The 26,902-nt window shown below is 36.1% G+C and overlaps 1 protein-coding gene across 1 annotated transcript in view; it reads right to left on the reverse strand.

The window, feature by feature from the left end:
* Positions 1–26,902, reverse strand: part of LOC118768406 — a 73,510-nt gene that overhangs the window by 14,309 nt on the left and 32,299 nt on the right. The window contains exons 5-10 of the mRNA XM_036514792.1: positions 26,657–26,748; positions 22,341–22,524; positions 5,418–5,529; positions 4,503–4,672; positions 3,112–3,334; positions 2,620–2,791 (exon numbers count right to left, since the gene is read on the reverse strand). Of these exons, the coding sequence (XP_036370685.1) occupies positions 2,620–2,791; positions 3,112–3,334; positions 4,503–4,672; positions 5,418–5,529; positions 22,341–22,524; positions 26,657–26,748 (953 nt within the window). The remainder of the gene's footprint in view (positions 1–2,619; positions 2,792–3,111; positions 3,335–4,502; positions 4,673–5,417; positions 5,530–22,340; positions 22,525–26,656; positions 26,749–26,902) is intronic.

Raw genomic sequence — 26,902 nt, forward strand, 5'->3', positions numbered from 1 at the left:
CAATTTGGAATTATTAAAAGAAAAGGTAGAGTTGCACGGTTCCAGACCTCAAGATCGGAATTTTCTCCAGCGAAACTCCAAAGTTCCTATTCGCCATCTGCAGTTTTCATCATTTTACTTAGACGAGGACAACATTTGTTTCTGCCACGATATCAGTGGTTTGAGGGAAAGGATTGACTTTTGCTATGAACCAAAACTATGGAGACTGTCTATTGACTCTAGGGAAGCTTGTCTTAAAGCTCTATTACTGTACAACAGCAATGAAAATCTTTCAATATCTTTAGCCACTGATCTTAATGAGACTTATGAATTATGGAACTGCTACTAAGCTTCATCAAATATAAGGACCACATATGTAGTATTTGTGACTACCTTAAAGTTGTATTATTACTTCTTGGGTTATCTGCTTTTTGTGTCCATGGAACAGCAGAGATGGCAAGAAATACAACAAAAAACGTGATTGGCCATCTAGAACTGAACATGTTGGTAATCACAATGTGAAATACCCAGCACTTACTGACCCTCAGAAAGACCATCTTCCACCACTTCACATTACACTTGGGCCTTTGAAGAATTTCATGAAGAGTATGGATGATCAATGTAGTGGTTTCCAATAATTAAAGGATAAATCAAAGGAATTTTTACAGATGCAAACCTAGAAGCTGAAGGTTTCACTTGACCTCAGATCCGCAGTGTCATCCTCGACTTATCGTTTACATTTAATCTAAATGAGAAAAAACTAGGAGACTGGACGACAAGCCTGATGAGCGATTCCACCAACAGATCTCAGTTAAGGAAAACAGATCCCAAGGTAATTTCAACCCAAATATGATGCGAGATTATTGTTGGTTCCTGCAGAAGGAGAACTCGTCTTCATACAAATAACAAATTAAGAGGAAAATACTAAAGTTTCCCTTAGGAACAGGAAATCGCCTTTCGGTAGTGACAACAAAATACTAACGTTCTTTGGGTGGGTGGGTGTTGGTTGGTTGGTTGGGCGGAGGGATGGTAACTCCTCCAGCGGAATTCTGTTTTAAGCTGGAAGAAGGAGGAAAAAACACACCTGTTCACTAATTATTTATGTATGCTTAACATAAAACGTGGCATGGAAAAGTACTTAGACGGCTTTCGTAATAGAAGCAGGCGACAAAAAAAGGAAAAATAAGGGATTTCGATTACACAAAATCTGGATGTGATAGAACAATTTAGATGTCAGTTGTGAAATTAGCATCAGAAATTGGATAGGAATCAGGAATTGACGTGTGTGTAACAAAAAAGTTGAGGTTTGTTGTCTAGGATTATCATCCTTTTGTTCCCTATTTCCAATGAACGTTTCTTTGCCCTGAATACCCTCTTACATCTGCCATCGAAATCCCTTTACTTTTCGTCACTCAATATATCCAGTCCTACGTGCCTCTTACCTCTATCTCTGTCACTGTGCAACTTCTCTATCCTCTGCACTTCGCATTATCTCACTATATCTTAACTATCAATGGTTTTATTTAATTCTTGCTCCCCGCCGTTTTTCTTTTTTTGTTTTTTGCTTTTTCACCAATCTCCTCCTCCTCCTCTATTTTCATTACCTTCCCCAAAACTGAGATTCTCCATTGCCCACGCCTCCAGTCATGTCAGCCACTCAAAATTCAATTACATCCTTGTGCCATGGGTAAAGGGTAAAGAACCCCTTCTTTCATCAATGACCATGGGATTGCGCCCAGGAAGTTCCCCTCCGAGGCACCAGTCCGGGCGAGGTTGTTCGTGGAGTCGTTCATGCATATCAGCCTCCCTCTCCACCAATGTTATCCAGGGGAAAGGCAAAAACCGATACAGCTTTGCATCAGTGACCTCGCAACTCATTTCTACAGCTGAGTGAACTTGAGCAACGTGCTCAACAAAACAACACACAGCCCAGTCTGGGAATCGAACTCATTACCTCATGGTTGTGAGACCAACATACTAACGACTGAGCCATGCGCCTTCAGCACTGCCAATGGCATGAGAAAGGCATCCAGTCCGCACTGTAAAGTGGGTGACGTTAGGGAGGGCAACAGCCATCCACAGAAATCAAGCCAAGGCTGACACTGTAGCTCAATACAGTCCCAGGGGAGACCGGATTTTGTCAATCCATTCAACTCACGCCAGCATGAAACATGGACGTTAAATGATGATGATGATGAGGAGGAGGAGGATGATGATGATCATGAGGATGATATAATATAGATGAAACTTGCACAAATGATGATGATGATGTAATTTTTTTCTGATGAAGCAAACGATTAGAAAAATAATGCCGTCAGTTGTAAGTTCTAATTATTAGGTTAGCATTGCAGCTGATTTGTTTAATCTGTCTGCTATGTATGTGAGTGTGTGTGAGTGTGTGTGTGTGTGGTGTGTGTGTGTGTGTGTGTGTGTGTGTGTGTGTGTGTGTGTTTGTGTGTGTGTGTGTGTGTGTGTGTGTGTTTTATATTTAAAATTGTAAGTTGCATCAGATAATGTGTACACAATAACTAGTCTATACGACAATAAATGAAATTATTTTCCAATTCAAATGTATTCCATCAATTCGGGTGTTTATAACAAAATGGTTAACGAGAGAGTAATCATGAGAACATTTGGTACCTGTGTGTTTGCTTCCGTTTCATCAGTTCCGTAGGAAACGCCATAGAAAAGACCATCGAAACTATCCTGATTCACTTTGGAAACACCAATACCAAGATTTGAGTATAAAACGTTGACTTGCTGCTCTTCCAGTGGAATTGTTTTTGGCAATATTTTTATAATGCCCAGCATTCTGAAGAGAAAATCAAGAAAACGATTTTTAATTAACAGTGTGCTTCTAATACGTAATTAGCTATAGGTGTAATTACACTAATTAGCTTAGCTAACAAGGCTTGTATGCTACTGATGCTTCTACTACTTTCGTTGTTGCTAGGTTAGCGTTGATGCAGCAAATTTTATTATTTGTGCCGCTCCAAATATGGCTTCGGCTACTGCTACTTTTCTTTTTCTCTCTCTTTCTTCTTCTTCTTCTTCTTCTTCTTCTTCTTCTTTTACTACTACTACTACTACTACTACTACTACTACTACACAGAAAACAGATTTGAATATTACCTGCTGATACTTCTATTAGATAGTTCTGCCTCAGCCAAAACCTTCTCTGGTGTGTTTATTATATTGTTTATACCACGTATAATTTTCAGTCTTGTGTCAGCCGATGCGTTCAATGGCACAATTTTCTCGAGAATATCTACAGCCAAGTCAATATCTTGTTGTTTGAAATACACTGATTTCTGCGAAACATTCAATGCCTCTTTCGAAATATTGGCGATATTCCCTGCAATGAAAAATTTAACATGAAATTTAATGGAATTACAATCGATTTGAGTTCAAACATTAAACGCAAATTAAATGTCACAAAACAATTAATGAATCACCGGAAGTTAATTAACGACTCCAGCTTTAAGGAACTTAATGTGTTCAGTTCATCGGTTGTTCAGTTCATCGTTATACAGTCTTAGGGGCCCCTGCACTGTAACATTAACTGGAACAGCGGGGCAGTTACGCAACACTAGGGATCCCTTTATAGGTGAGTAAGGCAGACACTTGACGGTGGTGGAAGGGTGTTTGTACGTAATATCATTGACAATCAATGAACTGCGATACACCAACCATCATAAACCGCCATTAATTTCAACGCAATTATTTTTCCAATGCCAAGGTGAATCTAAACGAAAAAGGGTCGCTGTTCTAAGGAATAATATTGGCTTCAAATTTTGACACAAGGCCAGCAATTGTGGGGGAGGGTGTAAGTCAGTTACATTGACCCCCAATGCTCGACTCCGAAAGGATGAAAGATAAAGTGAACCTCAGCGGAATTTGAACTCAGAAAGTGAAGACAGACGAAATGCCGCCAAGCACTTCCTTCACCCGACCTGCTAACGATTCTGCCACCTCACTTCCTCAATCTAAAGAGTAAAATTGAAAGGTTTTCATCAAGATTTTTAAAAGAAAGTGAAGTCATCAAATGACTGTGTGCCTATGAAAATATCTTCAATTTTACAGCGCATAATAACACTTGAGAGTGGTAAATTGCTCATTTTCTATGATAAACAGCTATGTGGACAGCGTCATTGTAGATTTATAACCCAACATAATGTATGCGGAGAAGTATGTACCAGTAACTATCTTTGTTGTTTTTCTACTTCTCTATGTAGTCAGCCCATCGGCAGAAAGTTAAGGAAGGAGTAGTTTTAACGATATAAAAATAGACGCAACTCTCCTAATTAATAAAATGTGTCATAACGATTCCATAAGTGAATCAATTGATCTGCAATTGGACGAGATGAATATATTGCTGGAGAACTGAAAAGGGTGCTACCGCTTGAAAGATAAAATATTAATTAGCAACAAACACACACGTATATGGTGGTCGTAAGGAAGGAGAAATGCAAAGACACATACATATACAGTAAAAGTATTTCGAATCATAATCACTCGCTTACTTTGATCAATGTCTTGGCTTCTGATGTCTTTTAGTCGTCGAGTGATCCCCTCAGTATTGTAACATTGTGACATGTCTGGTTCTTGCCAGATACCAGTAAATGGTGAACATTTTAGTGATGTCCTAGATTGGTTTGATGCCATTTCTGGATGCTTCACCGTCCTGGAAGAACTGAAAAAATAAATGTAAGACATTCTCTCATCAATCTCAGAGTAATGAAGAGATCATAGACCTGGTTGGGATTTGAACTCATAATCTAGTGAAAGAAGAGTAAATAGTGTAATGCGTTTTTGTAAGACGTCTATTATTTATTCCAGATTCCGATCCTCAAAATAAATATAAAATGAATTTTCCAACTGGACGAGCTGATGTTTTGTTAAATATTGCTTTCAAATGTTGGCACAAGACCAACCATTTTGGAGGGGAGGCTAAGTCTATTGCACCTACCCCAATGCTCAAAAGGGGCATATTTTATCGATTCCTACGGAGAAAAGGCAAAGTTAACCTCGACGGAATTTGATATCAGAACATAAAGACAGACGAAGCGCTGCTAAACATTTCGCCTGACGAGTTAACGATTCTGCCAGTTTGCCTTCAATCTTTGTCTAATATTGGCAACAAATCAAATCTTGGAAGTTAGACCAAAGCAAAATTGTGTCACATAATATATAAAACACTTACAAAACACATAATATATAAAACACATAATACATAAAATACATAATATATAAAACATATAATATATAAAACATATAAAATGTAAAATTGTTGACAAGCGATTTCAACCGAAGGACATTAATCTCGTCATCTTAATCTCTCTTGGCGTTTTATTTCCTCTACCATGTAACATTCTCTCATAATATGATGACACAGAAAACTACAGATTCTGAGAAGAAATGAAACAATAGAAACGAACCAGAGTCTCGTTGCTACATTTGCATGGCATGGAATCGTCGCATTGCTTCCTATTTTCGTCACTGGCCAATGGAAAATACCATTATTTGAGGTTGTGTCTTCATTACAAGACCCTGGAAAAGAAGCAAAACATGTATATGGTAAAAGCCACTAGTAGTAATAGTAGTAGTAGTAGTAGTAGTAGTAGTAGTAGTAGTAGTAGTAGTAGTAGTAGTAGTAGTAGTGGTTGTGGTGACGGTGGTGGTAGTAGTAGTAGTAGCAGCAGCAGTAGTAGTAGTAGTAGTAGTTGCTGTTGTAAATAAATAGTTTGGACGTGCTGGCTGAGTTGAGGGCAATGATTCATGAATCGTTATCAGTATATCTGGAGAGACATACTCTTGTGCTAACAGGAATCTGCTCATTTTGTTCTATTTTTAGGATATTTTGTAATTATTAAATTATCTCCTTGAGGCAAGCCAGGCGTGACCTCAACATTGAACTATTAATCAATTCCCTCGAAAATGCCTCGCCATCAACCTTCCAAGATGTTTCAAGAAAGAAAGATTTACTTCCTTAGTGAGATAAGTACAAAGCATGGACATGTAAAGCAGTGACATACAGGTAGTCCTTAAAAAAGAAGGGTTCTGATTAAAGAAGGATGAACTAACGAGATATGGGGGTGCCAAATCTTGTCCGAAATAAACTCTACTACTTCAAAGTGCTCTTCAATACTTGGTAGAACAAGGGACCAGTCACAGAATCAAAATAAAAGAGTGGTCTACTGTGTGTGTATGTGTGTGTGTGTGTGTGTGTGTGCGTGCGTGTGTGCGTATGTGTGTATGTATGAATATTATATGTGGAGGCGCAGGCGTTTTTCTGTCGTAAAATCTTGTTTCCAAACCTCATGGTTCCTGGTTCAGTTCCACTATGTGGCAGTTTGAGCAGGTGTCTTTATCTATAGCCTCGGGCCAGAGTGGATTTGGTAGGCGGAAACTGAAAGAAGCCCGTCATACATACATACATACATACATGTATACATACATACATACCTACCAACCTACCTACCTACCTACCTACCTACCTACCTACCTACCTACACACATACATACATACATACATACATAATACATACATACATATATACATACATACATACATACATACATACATACATACATACATACATGCATACATACATACATACATATATTTATTCTGGAAATACATAGACTTTAGGTTGACACTTGGTGCTGTTAAAAACAGATGAAACGAACGAACCTAATGCAGAACATGATATCCTTGTTCGACAGAGGCAAGGGATTTGTTTCCATTGCATGTTTGTTAGACGTGGATGAAAAAGCTTCAGTTGTGTATGAGCATCTATCTTTCCTTGTTGAAAAGGGAACATGAATACGTCGCACAAAGTGAATTTGTGCCCAGACAAATTGTTTGCAACATCAAATAATTTCCCTGTTTGAGCTAAAGAAAACATCCGAATTTTGTTAATCTGTCAGTGAAGCGCTGAGCTTGCATCTGTTGAAAATATCTTTTGGCTTTGGGTAATTTGCATAATTGAAACGAAACGAAAATGCAAGAACACAAACAGCCGAGCGAGACAAACAGATGGAATTTGAGTGAAGAAAGGTACACAAAAGAAAAATTGCTGATTTATTGAAAACATTCTGGTTTCGAGAACAGGTAAAGAAACAGATGTGTGTGTGTTTTCACTGAATGGTATTAGCAACTGATGATGATGACGATGATGACGATGATGATGGTAATGGTGAAGATAAATCTAATTATGATCAAAAAGTAACAATGGTGACAGCAACAACAGCTTCCGGAAGATTTCAGAAGAGATTCATAAGAGGAACGCGAGAGCAACAGTGACAAGTATGGAGAGAAAAACAGCTTTGGTTGCAACAACACTCCATCGAGGGTGCGGAAAATAAGGAAGATGACAACAATTAGCACAACAGCAATACAGATCACAACAGAGCTACCACAATCTCTAACAATAACACCAACAAGTAGTAGTAGTAGTAGTAGTAGTAGTAGTAGTAGTAGTGATTGTGTTAGCAATAGTATGAAGGTAATTGTGATAGAAATAATAAGAAAATTATGTCCTACTTTCATCAATTAATTCTATATTCTGCTGTTGAATTTCCAAATCCTGCAGCGTCTTGGATGAATTTATAACATTATATATGTTGTGCCTCAGCTCATCTTTAGTAACATTTCTGACCACCTCACTGTATATAGTAAATATTTTTTTCCGTTCTGCTGAACTGAAATAAAAATTAATAAATACATACGTACATACATTGATACATACATACATATATACATACATAAATATATATATATATATATATATATATATATATATATATATATATATATTATATATATATATTATATATATATATACGTATAATATAATATAATATAATATAATGTTATATATAACTAGCAGTATCGCCCGGCGTTGCTCGGGTTTGTAAGGGAAATAACTATATAAGCATTTTTAGTGAGTTATAGCAAAAAAATAGCAAAAAATGCATTAAAAATGGAATAAAAAATGATGGTAATTTTGGTGTCTTCAAGCCATGAAGTCGTTGTTCTAAAAGAACGCTGGTCTCCTTGACAATGCTTTACGACGTTGATTTCCTTACACTCCCTTCCCCACAGCTTCACGAGGGAGGGAAGAAGGGGGAGAAGCAAACAGGTGCAGGTGTGACCATGGACGCCAACTCCGCCGCCATCGACACACGAAAAATTATGCATTAAAATGGAATAAAAAATGATGTTAAATTATTTTTAAAATCGTAGACTCATCGTAGACGCGCACTAATACCCAGAAGGGCTCGATATGAATCACGACTATAAGATACCCGAATTTGGTTAAACTGTACCGCAAAATGTGGGAGTAGTTAAGAATCTAAATCGAAGGGGACAGACACTCACACAACTACAGTTTTATATATATAGATATAATATATGTGTGTGTTAAACAAGAGTGAGCAGAATTTTTCTGGTCGATGGCAATCTGCTTTTAAAGATTTTGTCCTAGTGACAGAAATCTAAATTGCACCGTTATATAACACTGACCACTGACTCACCGGACAAGCTTTCATTTACAGATTATGGATAACAATGTATCCACACTGGTGCGTGTCACACCTATTTCTTTACTTTGATATGGCTGCGATTATTACCTAGTTGATTACAGGTGTCAAATGAAACAATTATACCACGATTGCAAAACATATGTGCCTATGTTAGCAAACAAATACATACAGACATTCTTGCATGCATAAGCAAGCACCACCCCCATACCCATACACACGTGATCTAGTATTCCCCCGCCAGTTCTAAACGTTCTTTTGTCGGCTGTTAATATTCTGTGCTTATTAGTATTATGCTTTCTCAGCGGCTTTATGACATTCTAAGTATACCCAGGTTAAATAGGATATATATATATATATGCTTATCTCTGCTGATTTCCTACGGAGTTTATACAAATCCAAAAAGTGGAACAAGAACGCAATATTAAAACATCCGGATAGATAGACGGACAGGAAAAATGATAAAAAGATGTACAGGAAAAAATAAGGACGTAAATCCTTCTCGTCAGACAAGTTCCAAATTATCCTTACAGTTTCGAGCAGTTACACTTGAAACTGTTCGAATCTAGCTGCTCTCGAAAATCTAAGCTAGAAGCATTAAATTTGGGGGAGAAAGCAAGCGAATATGTACGACAACAAAGACAAATAACGGAGAACATGTTACACAATTACAAATACAAACAACAGGACAATAAGAACCGGTGTCCTTCGACTGCGAAGGACGAATCAAGTTTAGACGGTGTGTGTAGAGTGAAAGCCTTGAGGCAGGATCATTGGAGGTGAACATAAGAGATGAAAGTCAAGAGACAGGAATATAAGAGATGCTTCGCGTCCGGTAGTCAAGCAAAGAAAGCAGGACAGATAATGTCTGGTCGAACACCAGTCACGTGGAAGTAGAGCAATAGTATCAGAAATATAAATATTTCTGATACCATTGCTCTTTCTTCAGTACCACAATTAGCCTAATTAATTATCCATGAATATATTGCTTAACAAGCCACTACGTGGAACCTGCCTATGACTAATGTAAATGATTTCAATTCAATTTTAACCATCCTTGAAATCCATTTAACACAATATGCACACACAAGTAAAAACCATAATTAATTATGGAATTTACCACCATTAATCTTTATATATATAAGACTGAGAATGTGTGTATGTCTGTCTGTCTGTCTGTCTGTGTGTGTTTCCCTAAAACTTGAGAACTACACAACCAATTTCATTCAAATTTTACACATGCCTTACTTAGAGCGAGCCCATAACAATATCATATCTTCTCCACTATTTCAGTATTACGTGTTAAAAGTGAAACAAAAACGTTTCTCTATTTTATGTCAGATACTTTCACTTTAACAATTAAAATAGTAATAACAATTGAATTATATGTAGTAAGTAATAATTAAAATCAAACTAAAGTATAATATAATTGTAACATAACAAAAGTAAAAATAGCAATTGGTATAAAATTGCATCAATGACTTGAACTTGAATAAGTGGTTTCACATGAATAGGAATAAATAAAAAATAAACTTAGTGTGCAGAAATGGAATAGTCCAGATGGATAATAAAAAATTAAATTAAAGACAAGACTATTGTCTATAAAGTATACAATGTAGAGAAAAAAGAAGATTTGAACACCTGGAGGAAAGCATCTTCGAAACGTGTCTTGGTGCGACTATGAAAGATATCTAACCAGAGGCGGTAAATTCGCCACGATAGAAGCAAGGTTCGAGTCAACGGAGCGTGCAAGGGAGTACTCGGCTCGAACTTGCAAAGTGGAAATATTTTATTTTTACCTTTATATATGGGACGTAGGACATCCCGGAAAAAAATTTTAAATGCCCCCTCCCCCCACCAGAAGTAGAGGTAGGCTGGATTGTAGCCACACTCCTATACAAGAGGGAGGACAAAATACAATTGATCGAAATTACAAGAGACTGGCTAACAATTTCAGTCTGTTATATATTTTGAGTATTGTTATCACTAGCGATATCAAGATATAACTTTGTATTTTGTATTTTATGTGTATATATATATATATATATAGATTATTAGTTTACACACACACTCAAATAATTCTACGATTCAATAAATTTTCCACACAATTATAATTCCTTCTTCAAAACAACATATTCCCAAAAATAAAAAAACACAAACATACACATACACACACCACTATAAATAAACAAAAATATACACACAACAACAAAATACTCACACACAAATCAACATATTCTGAAAAACAAAACACACACACACATCACAAAAAAGAAAGATATACGCACAAACACACACACATCACAATAGACAAAAACACACACACTCACGCACGCAAGAAAAACACACATACACACTCACTTGAAAGACTTCACCAGGTGGTGCTATTAAGTTAGACATGGCCTGGGCCAATGATGGCCGAAACCTATCAAAGTATCAAAGTATATGTGTGTGTATACATACATCTTGTGTGTATTTGTGTGTGTATGTATGTTCGTATATGTGTATATGTATGGCCCACTCAAGTAGAGAGTTATTGTTTACAGAGACATATCCGGGTGTAGGGGGTTTATCCGGGATTTCTTGAAGGAATCTGTCCAAAGACTTCTTGAACCCTATAGGGTCAGTTTCTGTTTTAATGTGTTTTGGTGTAATGTTAAAGAGAGCGGGGCCAATTGAGGTGAAATAATTGGTCCGTATTGTTGTTATGAGATGAGAGTGCGATTTTTGTTGTGGACGGATGGCACGGGGCCCAAGCCTTGGATGTACCTTAAAGGTGATGCCAACATCATTTGGGCAATGCTGATGGAATATTTTCCACATCATGCAGATGATGTAGCGCTCACGGCGACGTTGGAGAGAATAAAGTTTTAGTCGACCCCAATAGTCGAGGCCTGTCATGCCATCTATCTTTTTTGTGATTGTCCTTTGAGGTGCTTCAAATTTTATGATACTTTGTTTTGTGTGGGGAGACCATTGTGGACAACAGTATTCAAGGTGGGGTCGGGCAAATGTGGAGAAGAGAAGGATAATGGTGTGGATATCTCTCGACTGGAAAGTTCTGAGAATCCAGGAACACTTTCTGCGGGCCATGTCAATTTTGGTGTTTATATGAGTGGCCCAGCTTATGTTGTTGTCCACAATTACTCCCAAGTCTCTGATGTTGTTGGATGCCACGAGAGTTTCACCTGAAGGAAGGGAGTATGGGAGTTTCAGGGCATTCTCTTTTCCAAAGTGGATTAACTCGAATTTATCCTCATTCAGCAGCATATTGTTCTTTTCTGCCCATTGGATAACAGCCAGTAGATCTGACTGAAGGCATGTCCAGTCACTCGCCTCATTTATGACCTTCTGGAGCTTGGAATCATCTGCAAAGATTTTTATGTTGCTGCGCTTGATGATGTCATTAATGTCATTAATGTAGATGATGAAAAGAAGTGGGCCCAGCACAGTGCCTTGCGGAACGCCACTACTGACTTTGGCTGGGCTTGATTTTACTCCTTCAACTACAACATGTTGAGATCTGTCTGTCAGGAAACACTTGATCCATTTCAGTAACTTTCCAGAGACACCAATGCTGGATAGTTTTTTCAATAGGATCTTGTGATCAACCCTGTCGAAGGCCTTGCTGAAATCAAGGTAGATGACATCGGTGTTGGAACCCTCTCCCAAAGCTCTCAAAATGTCATCAAAGTGATGCAGGAGCTGCGTTAGGCAGTCCATTCCATTACGGAACCCATGCTGGTTAGAGATCGGCCGTCTGTTGCTTTCCAGAAATTGGGTTATTCGAGATCTCACCACCCTCTCAAATACCTTGATGATATGAGAGGTGAGTGAGATCGGACGGTAGTTCACTGCAAGGGACTTGTTTTTCTTTTTGAAAACTGGGACAACAGACTGGGACAGAAAGTTTTTAGGAATATAGCCAGCATCCAGTACGTTTCTCCACAGATTAGCAAGGGGAGATGCAAGTTGGTGTCGACACACCTTCAGGACATAAGCAGGGAACCTATCGGGGCCTACTGCTTGTGTTAAAGTATAATATAATTGTAACATAACAAAAGTAAAAATATATACTTTTATTTCGTTTATCGCCGCTAAGACATCCGATATAGTTTGTTGGGGGTTGACATCACTGATACAGCCCAGATCGGCCATATCAGGATTGCTGAAAACAGAGCAGTATTGTTTCTGCAGTATCGCGGCCATGGATTTGGCATTATCTTGGAGAGTGCCATTTTCATCAATTAGAGGGCCAACAGTGGAGACAGTGACCCTGTGTTTCCTCGCAAATGAAAAGAACACTTTGGGGTTGAGTTTGATTTTTTCAATGGCCCACTTCTCCTCAACTGATCTTTGGTTATTGATGAGGGTCTTCATGCATTGTTGGAGGTTATATTTTTGGGATTCAAGCAGTGTGATAGCCGTCGAATGTGTGTGTTGCTATTGGCAGTATTTTAGTTTGTTAATTTTTTTGTTTGTTCTTTTTATTTTTCTGATAATAGTTTTTCTGTTTTGGGGGATTCTGCACTTTTTGTTCACAGGTCTTGGTGGGGAGTGTTTTGCACATATGATTGTGACGGTGTCTACAAAGATCTGCCAAGATGTTTTATTGTTGGTGGAGATGTGTGTATGTGTAAAGGACCAGTCAACATGTTATAGCTCGTTCCTGATTGCATCCCAGTTGGCATTATGGAGATCCATGTTATCAAATGGGTGGACTGGAGGGAGGTCACTAGGATTAGCTTTCGGCTGGTGGAATTTCATGTTACAGAGAACCATGTTATTGTCTGAAAGAAGGGTTTTTCTACTGTAATGTTATGTATAGTGTTAGTGTGGTTACTAAACACTAGGTCCAAAATGTTCTTCTGATGTCTTGTTGGTGCAAGGACAAGTTGGGACAAGAAAAACTCATTCATAAAGTCGAAAAGTGACTCTACTGCTTCTTTGTCAGTGCTTGGTTTCAAACAGTTTGTAGTCCAGTCAACACAGGGTAGATTGAAGTCTCCCATCATGAGTAGGTTGCTAGAATGGCACTGTTGAATAAAGCACTTAATGCTGTTGAGGCATTCTTTAAAGCGCAGTATGGGTGTTTGGGGTGGCCTATAGAGCCCAACTACTGTCAGGTCATTGGCTTTGTTGTGCACGGTGACTGATTCACAGTAGCCGTTGGAGAATATGCTATTTCCATCTACCGTAAACGAATCATGCAGGAAAATGGCAGTTCCACCCTTCCTTCTGTCGATACGATCCGCGCGGATGGTTGTGAAATTCTTCACTCTCACTTCGGCTTCCAAGTGGGAGTTGTCAAGGTGGGTCTCAGTGAGAATGAAGAAAGGGATGTGGTGTGGATGGTTACCAACCCAGTCTTCAATGAATTGGACCTTCTATTTTGTGCATTGATGGAAGGGCTGACACCTTGTGCATTGAGTAGAAATGTGGAGGTCAGTGTAGTGGCTGGTTTTGATTGTTGCAGGGGGCTTGGATTTTTTGTGTGTGTTAGTGACAGCAATGCGGAGAATTGGTGCACTGGGGTAATAGCATAGGATGGTGTTGAGTGATGGCTAGAATGTTTTTGTGTATCTCTTTTGCCATGTTCAACATGGCTAAAAAAGAATTTTCCTGCTTAGGGAGCAGTTTTTGTATGGAGCTGTGTTTGCACTGTTGGATAGGGTTGTAGTTTCCACTTTTGTTGTTGTTGTTTTTGTGTCTTCGTGAAAAGACTGGACCAGCATTACTGCAGCATGGTGTGTTTTTATTTTTATTTTTACTCTGGTTTGTGTGTTGGTTTGAAGCCCTGTTTCTGTTTGTGCGTTATATATATGTGTGTGTGCATGTATGTATATATATATATATATATATATTATATACATAAACACATATGTATATATATTGTATATATATATATATATATATTATATATATATATATATATATATATATATATATATATATATATATATATATATATATATATATATATAAGTTTAACAATTAAGGATAATCTCTTAATAAGGGATCTTAACAAGAAATTATCGGGTAGCTAGCGTGAAAACCTCGTAAAAGAAAAGAATTCGAAAATAATTTTTTTCTTTTGAACAAATTAATTATATCTATATTGTATAGAGGGCATTATTACACATAAATGTCTCACACTAGGAGGGACAAAGTCATTACTACCAAAATTATACTAATCATACCCAAATGCAGTTTTTCAAAGCAAGACATTTAAAAAAATGAATTTAGTTCTGTATCACCGTGATTTCACATTCAACTTTACGTCTAATGATCGTCAGCAGAACTGATTCTGAATACATCATAAATAAATTACCAACCTTACGTAGCGAAGACAAACAGACAACTGCTCACTCCGGCCAAGCACATGGAATGTTTATAAATCATATATCCGGTAAATGGCGGGCGGGCTTTTTTACGAACTGCATGTCGGGTAATGAAAAGTATTTCGGAATAAGTTTAACAATTAAGGATAATCTCTTAATAAGGGATCTTAACAAGAAATTATCGGTAGTAGCTAGCGTGAAAACCTCGTAAAAGAAAAGAATTCGAAAATAATTTTTTTCTTTTGAAAAAATTAATTATATCTATATTGTATAGAGGCATTATTACACATAAATGCCTCACACTAGGAGGGACAAAGTCATTACTACCAAAATTATACTAATCATACCCAAATGCAGTTTTTCAAAGCAAGACATTTAAAAAAATGAATTTAGTTCTGTATCACCGTGATTTCACATTCAACTTTACGTCTAATGATCGTCAGCAGAACTGATTCTGAATACATCATAAATAAACTACCAACCTTACGTAGCGAAGACAAACAGACAACTGCTCACTCCGGCCAAGCACATGGAATGTTTATAAATCATATATCCGGTAAATGGCGGGCTTTTTTACGAACTGCATGTCGGGTAATGAAAAGTATTTCGGAATAAGTTTACAATTAAGGATAATCTCTTAATAAGGGATCTTAACAAGAAATTATCGGGTAGCTAGCGTGAAAACCTCGTAAAAGAAAAGAATTCGAAAATAATTTTTTTCTTTTGAACAAATTAATTATATCTATATTGTATAGAGGGCATTATTACACATAAATGCCTCACACTAGGAGGGACAAAGTGATTACTACCAAAATTATACTAATCATACCCAAATGCAGTTTTTCAAAGCAAGACATTTAAAAAAATGAATTTAGTTCTGTATCACCGTGATTTCACATTCAACTTTACGTCTAATGATCGTCAGCAGAACTGATTCTGAATACATCATAAATAAACTACCAACCTTACGTAGCGAAGACAAACAGACAACTGCTCACTCCGGCCAAGCACATGGAATGTTTATAAATCATATATCCGGTAAATGGCGGGCTTTTTTACGAACTGCATGTCGGGTAATGAAAAGTATTTCGGAATAAGTTTAACAATTAAGGATAATCTCTTAATAAGGGATCTTAACAAGAAATTATCGGGTAGCTAGCGTGAAAACCTCGTAAAAGAAAAGAATTCGAAAATAATTTTTTTCTTTTGAACAAATTAATTATATCTATATTGTATAGAGGGCATTATTACACATAAATGCCTCACACTAGGAGGGACAAAGTCATTACTACCAAAATTATACTAATCATACCCAAATGCAGTTTTTCAAAGCAAGACATTTAAAAAAATGAATTTAGTTCTGTATCACCGTGATTTCACATTCAACTTTACGTCTAATGATCGTCAGCAGAACTGATTCTGAATACATCATAAATAAACTACCAACCTTACGTAGCGAAGACAAACAGACAACTGCTCACTCCGGCCAAGCACATGGAATGTTTATAAATCATATATCCGGTAAATGGCGGGCTTTTTTACGAACTGCATGTCGGGTAATGAAAAGTATTCGGAATAAGTTTAACAATTAAGGATAATCTCTTAATAAGGGATCTTAACAAGAAATTATCGGGTAGCTAGCGTGAAAACCTCGTAAAAGAAAAGAATTCGAAAATAATTTTTTTCTTTTGAACAAATTAATTATATCTATATTGTATAGAGGGCATTATTACACATAAATGCCTCACACTAGGAGGGACAAATCATTACTACCAAAATTATACTAATCATACCCAAATGCAGTTTTTCAAAGCAAGACATTTAAAAAAATGAATTTAGTTCTGTATCACCGTGATTTCACATTCAACTTTACGTCTAATGATCGTCAGCAGAACTGATTCTGAATACATCATAAATAAATACCAACCTTACGTAGCGAAGACAAACAGACAACTGCTCACTCCGGCCAAGCACATGGATGTTTATAAATCATATATCCGGTAAATGGCGGGCTTTTTTACGAACTGCATGTCGGGTAATGAAAAGTATTTCGGAATAAGTTTAACAATTAAGGATAATCTCTTAATAAGGGATCTTAACAAGAAATTATCGGGTAGCTAGCGTGAAAACCTCGTAAAAGAAAAGAATTCGAAAATAATTTTTTTCTTTTGAACAAATTAATTATATCTATATTGTATAGAGGGCATTATTACACATAAATGCCTCAAACTAGGAGGGACAAAGTCATTACTACCAAAATTATACTAATCATACCCAAATGCAGTTTTTCAAAGCAAGACATTTAAAAAAATGAATTTAGTTCTGTATCACCGTGATTTCACATTCAACTTTACGTCTAATGATCGTCAGCAGAACTGATTCTGAATACATCATAAATATATATATATATATTATATCATAAATATATATAATATATATTACATCATAAATATATATAATATATATATTATATGTGTGTGTATAGATTTAGAGAGAGAGAGATTTCAGTCAGTATGTTTATACGTGTATGTGATTGCCTTTTGCATGATAAAACGCTTTGCCATTTGATTGGCAGAATAAATTTTGTATAGTGTGGTTCACAAATACAGCATTGTTAAGTATTGCAATATTTAATACATTCGATAAAAATAACTCTGGATTCTTTGGAGCAAAAATAAATGAATTTGAATAAAAGTGATAAAAAGTTTTTGCTTACTTGCAATATTCAACACTGAAGATTCCTGTCAACGCTGATAAATCGCGTTCAATCTGCAATAATCGGTTATATATATATATATATTATATATATATATATATATATTATATATATATATATTATATATATATATATATAATATATATAGAGAGAGAGAGAGAGAGAGAGAGAGAGAGATATTCAAATGAATATGGTACTTAACTTAGCTGCACCAGAATCTTTTTATGGTGTTACCCATAAAATTATGTGGGGTGACTAAAACCAAAAAATAAGCAACAAGAATGGATCAGTAGTTTAGTACAATTGTTTCATACTATAAACATTTTATTAAAGCTGCAAAAATTACAGCAAATATAATGTCAAGTAATCTTCAGCTAAATCTCATATAGGTTTTCCAAACATTTTAGAGAGTGTAAATATATTTATAAAGTTATAGATGTGAGCTCCAGGAACTTGAAGTAAGATTCCAAACAGGCCGTATATGTTTTCCAACAATACAAAGTTCTTAAATTATATTTGCTGTAATATTTACAGCTTTAATAAAATGTCTATAGTATGAAACAATTGTACTAAACTACCGATCCATTCTTGTTGCTTATTTTTTGGTTATATATATATATATATATATATATCGTAGTGGTTTTACTTTTTATCTTATATTAAACTTTTAATACTTTTTGATAGTTATATATATTTTTTTTTAAATAAATAAATATATAAAAAAAATAAAAATAAAAAATAAAAATAAAAATAAAATAATAAAATAATAATAAAAATAAAAAAAATAAAAAATATATATATATATATATATGTATGTATATAAATTTAAAATTTAAAAATAGGATAAAATCTTCATAAGAAATTATTAGGTAGTTAGCATGAAAAAATCTCAAGAGAAAAAATCTGTAAATTTTTTCACTTGAAAATAGTTATTTATATTATATAGAGGGCATTATTACACATAAATGCCGCACGCTAGGAGGAACTTTTAAAGTCAAAACTACCAAAATAAACAAATCGTACCGAATGCAATTTTCGAAGCGAGTCATTTAAAAACAGAATTTAGTTGCAGATCACCTATGATTTCGCAATCAACGTATTGGTAGTTTTGACTTTAAAAGCCCCTCCTAGCGTGCGGCATTTATGTGTAATAATGCCCTCTATATAATATGTATAAATATATATATATATATATATATAAATTTATACGTATAAATTTATAATTAAATTTTTTTTTTAAATTTAAATTTTAATTTAAATAATTTAAATTTTGAATGTTATATTTTATATGTTATACTTAATATATTTTTTTATATATTTTGTATATTATATTAATTAATTTTATTTCTATGTTTTGGTTTATGTTTTTCACTGTTTGGTTTGCCTAATAGTGGTTTTATCTCTAATTTAATATATATATTTATACTGTAAAATTAGATTTAATCCTAAATCTAATTTTTCCCTGTAATTTTGGATTTACTTCCTTAATATTATATATACATATATATATATATATATATATATATTATATATATATATATATCTGTGTGAGTATGTATATATATATGTATATGTATATATATGTATGTATGTATATATATATATATATATATATTATATTAAATTAGATATATATATATATATATATACATACATACCTTTATGTATTTGTTTTAAAGAGTTTTGATGTAACATTTTTATACATTGGGACATCCATTTTTTGCCAATTAAACACACGCACTATTTATTCGATCTTCACCTAAGCTTTTCTTCGTATTAATTCTAGTTTATATGGTTGTGAAACCTCTTTTCTTACACATTCTATTACCTCTTCGGTGACTCCTTGTTCCATGTGTTTCCTCTTGTCCTGCTTTTTTACATGTTGCCCTTCTGTGTTATGTTTCTAAGTACCTATTCGTTTATGTCTCTGTGTAGTGTGTGAGACCACGTTGTTCCTGGGGGAGAACTAGCATATCTCTCTGGGAAAAGTTCAAGTAGGGTATAAAACTTGCTTCCCAATCACATGGCTTTGAGTTCAGTCCCACTGCGTAACATATTGGGCAACGCCTTGTAAGGGGATGTGGTTGAGAAACTGGAAAGAAGCCTGTCTTGTATGTGTGTGTGTGTGTGTGTGTGTGTGTGTGTGTGTGTGTGTGTGTGTGTGTGTGTGGAGAGTGAGAGAGAGTGTGACAAAGAGAAGACAGACATCTACTCACAGATATTGACATTTTTTCTTCAGAGATTTTATATTCGTTGAGATTTTTGAAAACAAGGTGGAATATAAAGGGAGTGTTCCTGCCTATAGAAATAAAAGATAATAGCGTTTATAAATAAGACACAAGTCATAGATTCCCACAAACCCACGTACATGGATAAAACACATTTCACATACACACAAAGAAAGAAAAGGGAGAATTATGGATGTATAAATGATTTAATTGTATGAAATAACGATGTTGAAATTTTTTTATGAAAACAATACAAATAAACTATAAGTTGTAAAGCTCTAAAAGAAATGGTGGATACCAAAAACCTACATATATGTTTCGATTCATACCCCTAGGGGATACGTAATCCTAAGTATTTGGTCATATGCGAAGAATTGGTATCCTTTTCAATTATATGGAGCAGAATCTCGTCAGGGCTTTAAGAGCTTAGAGAGCAAAGGTTAACACATTTCTCGAAAGTATTCACATTACTAATAAGTTTAAGAAGTTAGATCCTATATATCATGCTTACGTATCTAGCTAGTGAGGTACAGATATTAGTAAAAATACAATAAAGTAAAATAAAAATAACATAAAAATAAGGGTAAAGAAAGAAGATAAAAAGGATAAAATATAAAAAATCAGTAATAAACAGAAACTGAAGAAAATAAAAATATAAATGTATGTAATATATATGTATATATATATATATATGTATATAAAAGAAAAAAGAATATATATATATATAAGAAAATAACAATACTTAAATATGCAAAGGGAGAATTATATAATAAAATAAATGAAGGATAAGTTAGATCGTAAAATAAATTTTAAAAGACATTTACTAGTCAACCATTCTAGAGCTGTACTTTTGTGATCCTTTCTAACAATTTGCGTAAGAGTCCCCTATCTGAAAGTTTTAGTTTTCTTCTGGAGCTTTGTTTCGACTAGGAGGGTTTTCCCTCTTTCTAAAATGCTGTCGTCAATTTCGAGACAGTACTTCTTGATTCACTAAACATTTCGGCTGTTTTCGTTACGCTAAGGCCTACCATACGGACACCAAAAATTTGACCTCTTTGACTTCCCTTTTTAACAGCTCATTTATTGGAGCCCTTGCGTTGTATATATTATAGCTAAATTGAAATTCTAATTGGGCCTCTAATTGGGTCGATAAGGAATGATGTGGGTTGGATGTTGAGAGAAAGAAGGAGGAGGTGGAGGGGGGTAACTCTTTAATCAGACCTAAAGGGTTGATACCTTCTACATTGTCACAATACATCTCTAGAATTTATGACCCTACACATGACATACTTTGTATCTTTATATACTTATTTTTTTACATCTTTACTCTTTTTATTACATTTTGTACTTACTATTATCCTGTATAATCATGTTTAGATTTATACATATACTTTTTCCTCTTTGTGATCCCAACTTCATTAAAGAGTCCCCCCCTCTACCTCCTCCCTCTTTCTCTCAACATCCAACCCACCTCATTCCTTATCGACTGAAAAAACGGTATGGACGTTTTGTTTTGGTGTTTCGCTATGCCATATACGACTATGAGGATTTACCTTCCCAATGAAACTCGTTTTTTTCCCAAACTTCTTCTCAAACCTGCTATAGTGTAATACATGTCTTTGGTGTGGTAATTGTACGCGGCTGAAGAAGGCTGTTGACCTACATGTTATATCAATTATGCATTGATATAAATTGCTCGATAAAGCCAGAAACATATGTAGCACAAAATCCTTTGCATCCTGTTTTTTCTTTTGATATATATATATATATATATATATATATATATATATATATATATATATATATATATATATAGATAGATAGATATATATATATATATATGTATATATATATATGTGTGTGTGTTTGTGTGGGTGTGCGTGTGGATATACATATATATATATATATATACATAAATTTCCAGGATTCCAGGTGCCGTATCAAATAATGGTGGGAAGCTGAATCGACAAAAGATGCAAACAGCTGGCTGGCCAGTAAGTATTATGCAGCCCCCGGAATTCGTTAGAACTGCCCCCTAGAGGGTAACTGTCTGGCAAAGTCGATAGTATTTAGCATTCATACTGAATCAAATTACAGGAATGAACCTAAAGTATATATTAGGGTAACGGAAGAATCATTCAGACATCATTATCATAGACATAAACGATCATTTGTCAACCCCGATAGAATATGCGCTCCTGTTTTGCGGAAGTTCATATGTTCCTTGCGGGAGACAAGACTTCACCAGTCAAAACTTTCCTGATCGATTGTAAATAGAATGCAACCATACAGGAACGGGAGCTTTAAATAAAAAAAAAATGCTGTGTGACTTTTATCTCGGGGAAAATTAAAGAAATTTATCTCAAAGCATACGCACATATGTACACGCATGCACACACATTTGCACACACACATGCCACACGCACATGCACACAATAAAATAGCTTCCTGTATATAAACTATTAATCAATGTTCTTACTAACTATTAAGGTGTAATAACTCAGATGTAGTTAGATAATAAATAACACTTACCAATGATGTCATTCTTGTTACACAAGTTTCCGACGCAACAACCAGTACAGGAAGTGCCATCCGTCCATTTCTTGCATCTGTGGCTATTGTTTCTCATAGCTTCCACGCATTTTCTGTATGTGCTGCAGGACCTTTCAAACCTCAGTGTAACACCATTCATTGATAAAGTCAACCGACAAACAGGCTGTAAGAATAGATATAACAGTCATATACTACAACCACGACATTCACTTGTACGACTACTGCTAACTACAGCAACAACAACAACTACAACGCTGGGGATGTTTACCACGTAAAAGAGTTTAATCATTGTTACAAAATGTATCCCCAAACAGCAAATAAGACCGAAAATAATTTGCGAGAGTGTTGTAAGATAATAGATTAAGTGATCCCTTTGAAAGTTTATTGATATTTACCATTTACAAATAGCATTTCTTGAAATGCTTCATGAATACCAACGCGCCCGGATCACATATAAACATGGCCATCGAATTACAGTCCATATTAAAATCACAACTCTTTGTCATAAACCATCAAACTTACAATTAGTGAAATAATCCTTTCTATCATAGACACAAGGTCTGAAATTTTGAGAGGAGAGGACTACTCGATTACATACACCTCAGTGTCTCACTGGAACTTTATTTAGTGACCTCGAAAGGATGAAAGGCAAAGTCGACCTTGGTGGAATTTAAACTCAGAACGTAACGACGGGCAAAATACCGCTAAGCATCTCGTCCAGTGCTCTCTCGATTCTGCCAGCTCGCCACCTTAAATTCGTCAAATAATTCCAATAAAACACAAAATATCATTCAATCCAAGTTTCTTCTCAATCGAGGAATTCACACAGGAATTTCTTTAGCGCAAAATTTACGAAAAAAATAACGCGTGCAAAACTCACCAGGAACGGAAACTAATACATCCGCACTGAAAGATGATAATTAAATATAATTGTCAGACTGAACTCCTCAAGTCTAGCAAATAAAACAGAAAATGCATAAAATGGACACAAGAGAAATATGCTTCTATTCTTCAAGCATAGTTTATAGTCACGAAATGAAAATACAATATACTTGTATAAAATTTGGAGAGAAAATCGCCCAGATCTAAACGTATCGCACTTCAACAAACAAGTTAACTTAATAAGATAGATTCTGAAAACGAAAAAATACCAGAAATTTAGAAGAAGATAAAAAGGACGATACAAAACGAAAATACAATTAATGATCGCAAAAACCTGGTAACAAAAAAAAGCAATGAAAATATCGACCACAAAGTTAGAAATAAGATAACCTTAATTTGAAACTGAAACTTCAAAAAACAAATAAAGTTGGTGATTTCAAATGAATGAAGTATTAAATAAGGTAATTAAGCTTCAAGAGAACAAAAAAAGATCTGAGAAGAGGACAGACAGTAAAACAGAAGAGGATGCAACCATGTGCTTATAACCGGCTCGATTCAATATCAGTTGATGTGAACCATAGCTCTGTGTCGTTTTCAGTCTCTCTTATTGTCTCACTTGAGATTCTTTGACCCATGTACTGGAGTATAACTGTGTTGTCCAGGACACGTCTGGCAATTTCAACCCGGGTTTTGGCTGCGTTTTAAACATATAGGTGTTGTCTTTTCCACTTGAAATAATCCCCAACCAGTTATGTTCTGGAGACTTTGATGAAGTACTTGGTATGAGGGAAGATTTAATCCTCTTCCATCTTTTCGTTGGCAGGTTTATATATTTCTCTGTTCTCATAACTTTCAATCTCGTCTACCAAACAACCTCTTTCGCTAAAGCCACAAGACAAAGAAAAACTATGTTCTCTGCCCAGTTCCAGGAGAGGGACGGGATATAATCCTTATAGACTCAGCCGTTAGCCAGATCCATTTTACACACGACATTTATTCGATATAACTCTACAAGTCAGCAATTCCCTGACACTGAACGACTGTGTGCAGAATGGTTTTATCGCTCTGCTCGCATCTCAGAAAAGCTCGAACAGCTAGGGTGCCTTGATAGCACTTCCTGAACTGAGGCTTCCGGAAGTTAACCATAGTAGTTCTCGATCCGAAAGTCCTCCTGAACAGAGTAACCAATTTGTTTCCATCGACATCTAAACTTTCTCGGAGGATACATTCATTCTTCCTTGCTACAAATCCTCTACATTGCTAGAGTGGAGCGTCTACAGATTCAGTTACACAACTACGAGAGGGATAGATTGCCTGATGACATAATAGATGCAGGGAATCTAATTTTGGTCTTAAGTTCACTGAGGACTGAAGACCATTCAAAGACACGAACCGCGAAAAAACGTGCTTCACGATCGGTCTCCACACCCTCAACGCGTGCCTGTGCATTGGCAGCAAGAGCATTCCTAACCCGTCTTTCAGAAGGAGCTGCGCAAAGATAGGCTGTTCGATAATCGGAACACTTCTCTTCCACGAAAAGTAAATCCAGTGTAATAGAAGCTGGGACAGGGCATAATGGTCATGTGATAATCAATAAAATAGGTGATAAGACATTTCCTCACCACTGCCCGACCCTTCGGAGACAGCTTTATTTCAGCCCATTTCTGATTAAGACTAGCCACGCTGCTCCTTATCTTTTTTCAGTCCTTCTCCACCTGGACGTAGGGAGATATCCAGACGCCAAGTAATTTAAGCTGTTCACCGTGCCAGGGTAGCACAACACTTTTCGCCAGCCTCTCCACCTGCCTCTCCAGATGCCTAGCTTTATATCTACTCAATTGTCCAAGTTGATCTTAGTGCATGCCACCGTTTCGTATTCTTTTAAAATTGTACCGTTTGTTTTCACTTCGGTAGTATCCAATACCGTGACAATGGCATCGTCCGCATAAACTGACAAGGACTTTCCAGTTCGAAAGGAACATCTTTGAGCTGGTTCCATCTATCGCTGTTGTGACTTAAAACCCGGCACCTACATGTGAGGCGAGAGAGAGGGCAGCCTTCTTTGAGAAAAGGCTGTAAACTTTGACCACCGAGTAGGTGTCGCTGTGCATCGCAGCAAATAAAAGTGTTGTAAAAATTGTTCGAACTCGGCCGCTTCTTGCATATCGTCCAAGTAAAGAATGTCCACGACCCTAACAAAAGCTATCATTTTTACCCATATGTTAAATTCTGAATTTGCAAAAGTTATGGGCCGAAAATTGTATAATGTGTCTCCTTTTCTTAGTGGCATTGCCACTCCAGTCTCACACCACTAGGAATTCCCCCCGTTCTGCTGCTAGTTGCGATAATTATCTTTTAAGAGTTTCCCAGGCAAATCTGGCATGAATTCGTAAATCTCAGAAAGCAGACCATCTTAACATGGCAGTTTGTGCCTTCTTCCTTCGCTCATCACCTCCAGTATATGAGCTAGTGTCATCAGCTTCTCACTGGAGCAGGTAGTCCATGGAGGTAGGCACTTGAGGTCGCCTATTGTCTCCGAATCATTAGCGGCCCCGAATACTCGACCGTAGCCATACATATCTGTTCTTCGAAACCGAGTACCACGTACCGTTTCCATCCACCAAAGGCCAAATTGTGGGTGTTTGTTCCCTCGTGTTTTAATGCAGAGACGACTTTTGCTCTGGTAACGCAGTCTTCTTGTTTTCCATTAAAGAAATGCTCGAGGGCCAAATTCAGCACTAGAATGTTGGTTGCCATGCTTTTACCAAGCACCTCTCCTAATCACCTTTCCACTCTATTCCTCTTTATTGGTAGCTCTTTTCGAAACACTTTCGATTCTCATCTAATAGGCCCCTTAAGTACGTCCTACCACCGGTTCTTCATGGTTGCTTCTGTCACCTGATGCTTAACTAATTCATTAAAACGCTTCCTGTAATCGTTGCGAGCTGGTAGGGACACGTCCAACTTCCAACGACCCTTTTTATATCTAGCGTTCCGAGGTCATTGAACTGAGACCTTTGTTTCCGAATTGATTCCTGGTCACATGCATTCATATATCACACTCTAAGTACAACCATGTTTGTCAGGCAATGATCACTCATAAGTTCGCGTGTTCGATTCCTGGACAGGGTGGCACGTTGTGTTCTTAAACAAGGCACCTCATTTCGCTTTGACCCAGTCTTAACTTAAAATGAGTTCCAGTCTAGTGATGGTCATCAATCTCTCCCTTCATGTGTCTTATCCTTGCTGTCCCATTGAGTTAAGGATAAAAATACCGAGAGAGTGTCTACGTTTACACTGGCACCTAAAACAATTAGCGAGAGCATAGTACAAGCTACCTGGTCACACTGGCTGTCGAGTGATGGTTGTAGATATATTTTAATGGAAAAGAAGAAAGTAACATTTCAGTTTACCTCTGCTCCTGGACAGTTTGTCACTCCTGAATGATTGCACATCATCCCTGAACATGTCTGACACTGTAAATTCCGTTGAAACAACGAGTAATCTAGAGAACGTAAATAAATATCCATATTTAGGAACCAAATAGTGTCATGCATAGCAATAACAAGAAATACTTTGTGATGTGAAGCAAATATATACGTGTTAAGTGTTGGAATTAATACGTGTTAGACATATAATCCAAATTATTACGGAAGACT

Source organism: Octopus sinensis, linkage group LG29 (genome assembly GCF_006345805.1).
Source record: "Octopus sinensis linkage group LG29, ASM634580v1, whole genome shotgun sequence".
Classification (NCBI taxonomy): domain Eukaryota; kingdom Metazoa; phylum Mollusca; class Cephalopoda; order Octopoda; family Octopodidae; genus Octopus; species Octopus sinensis.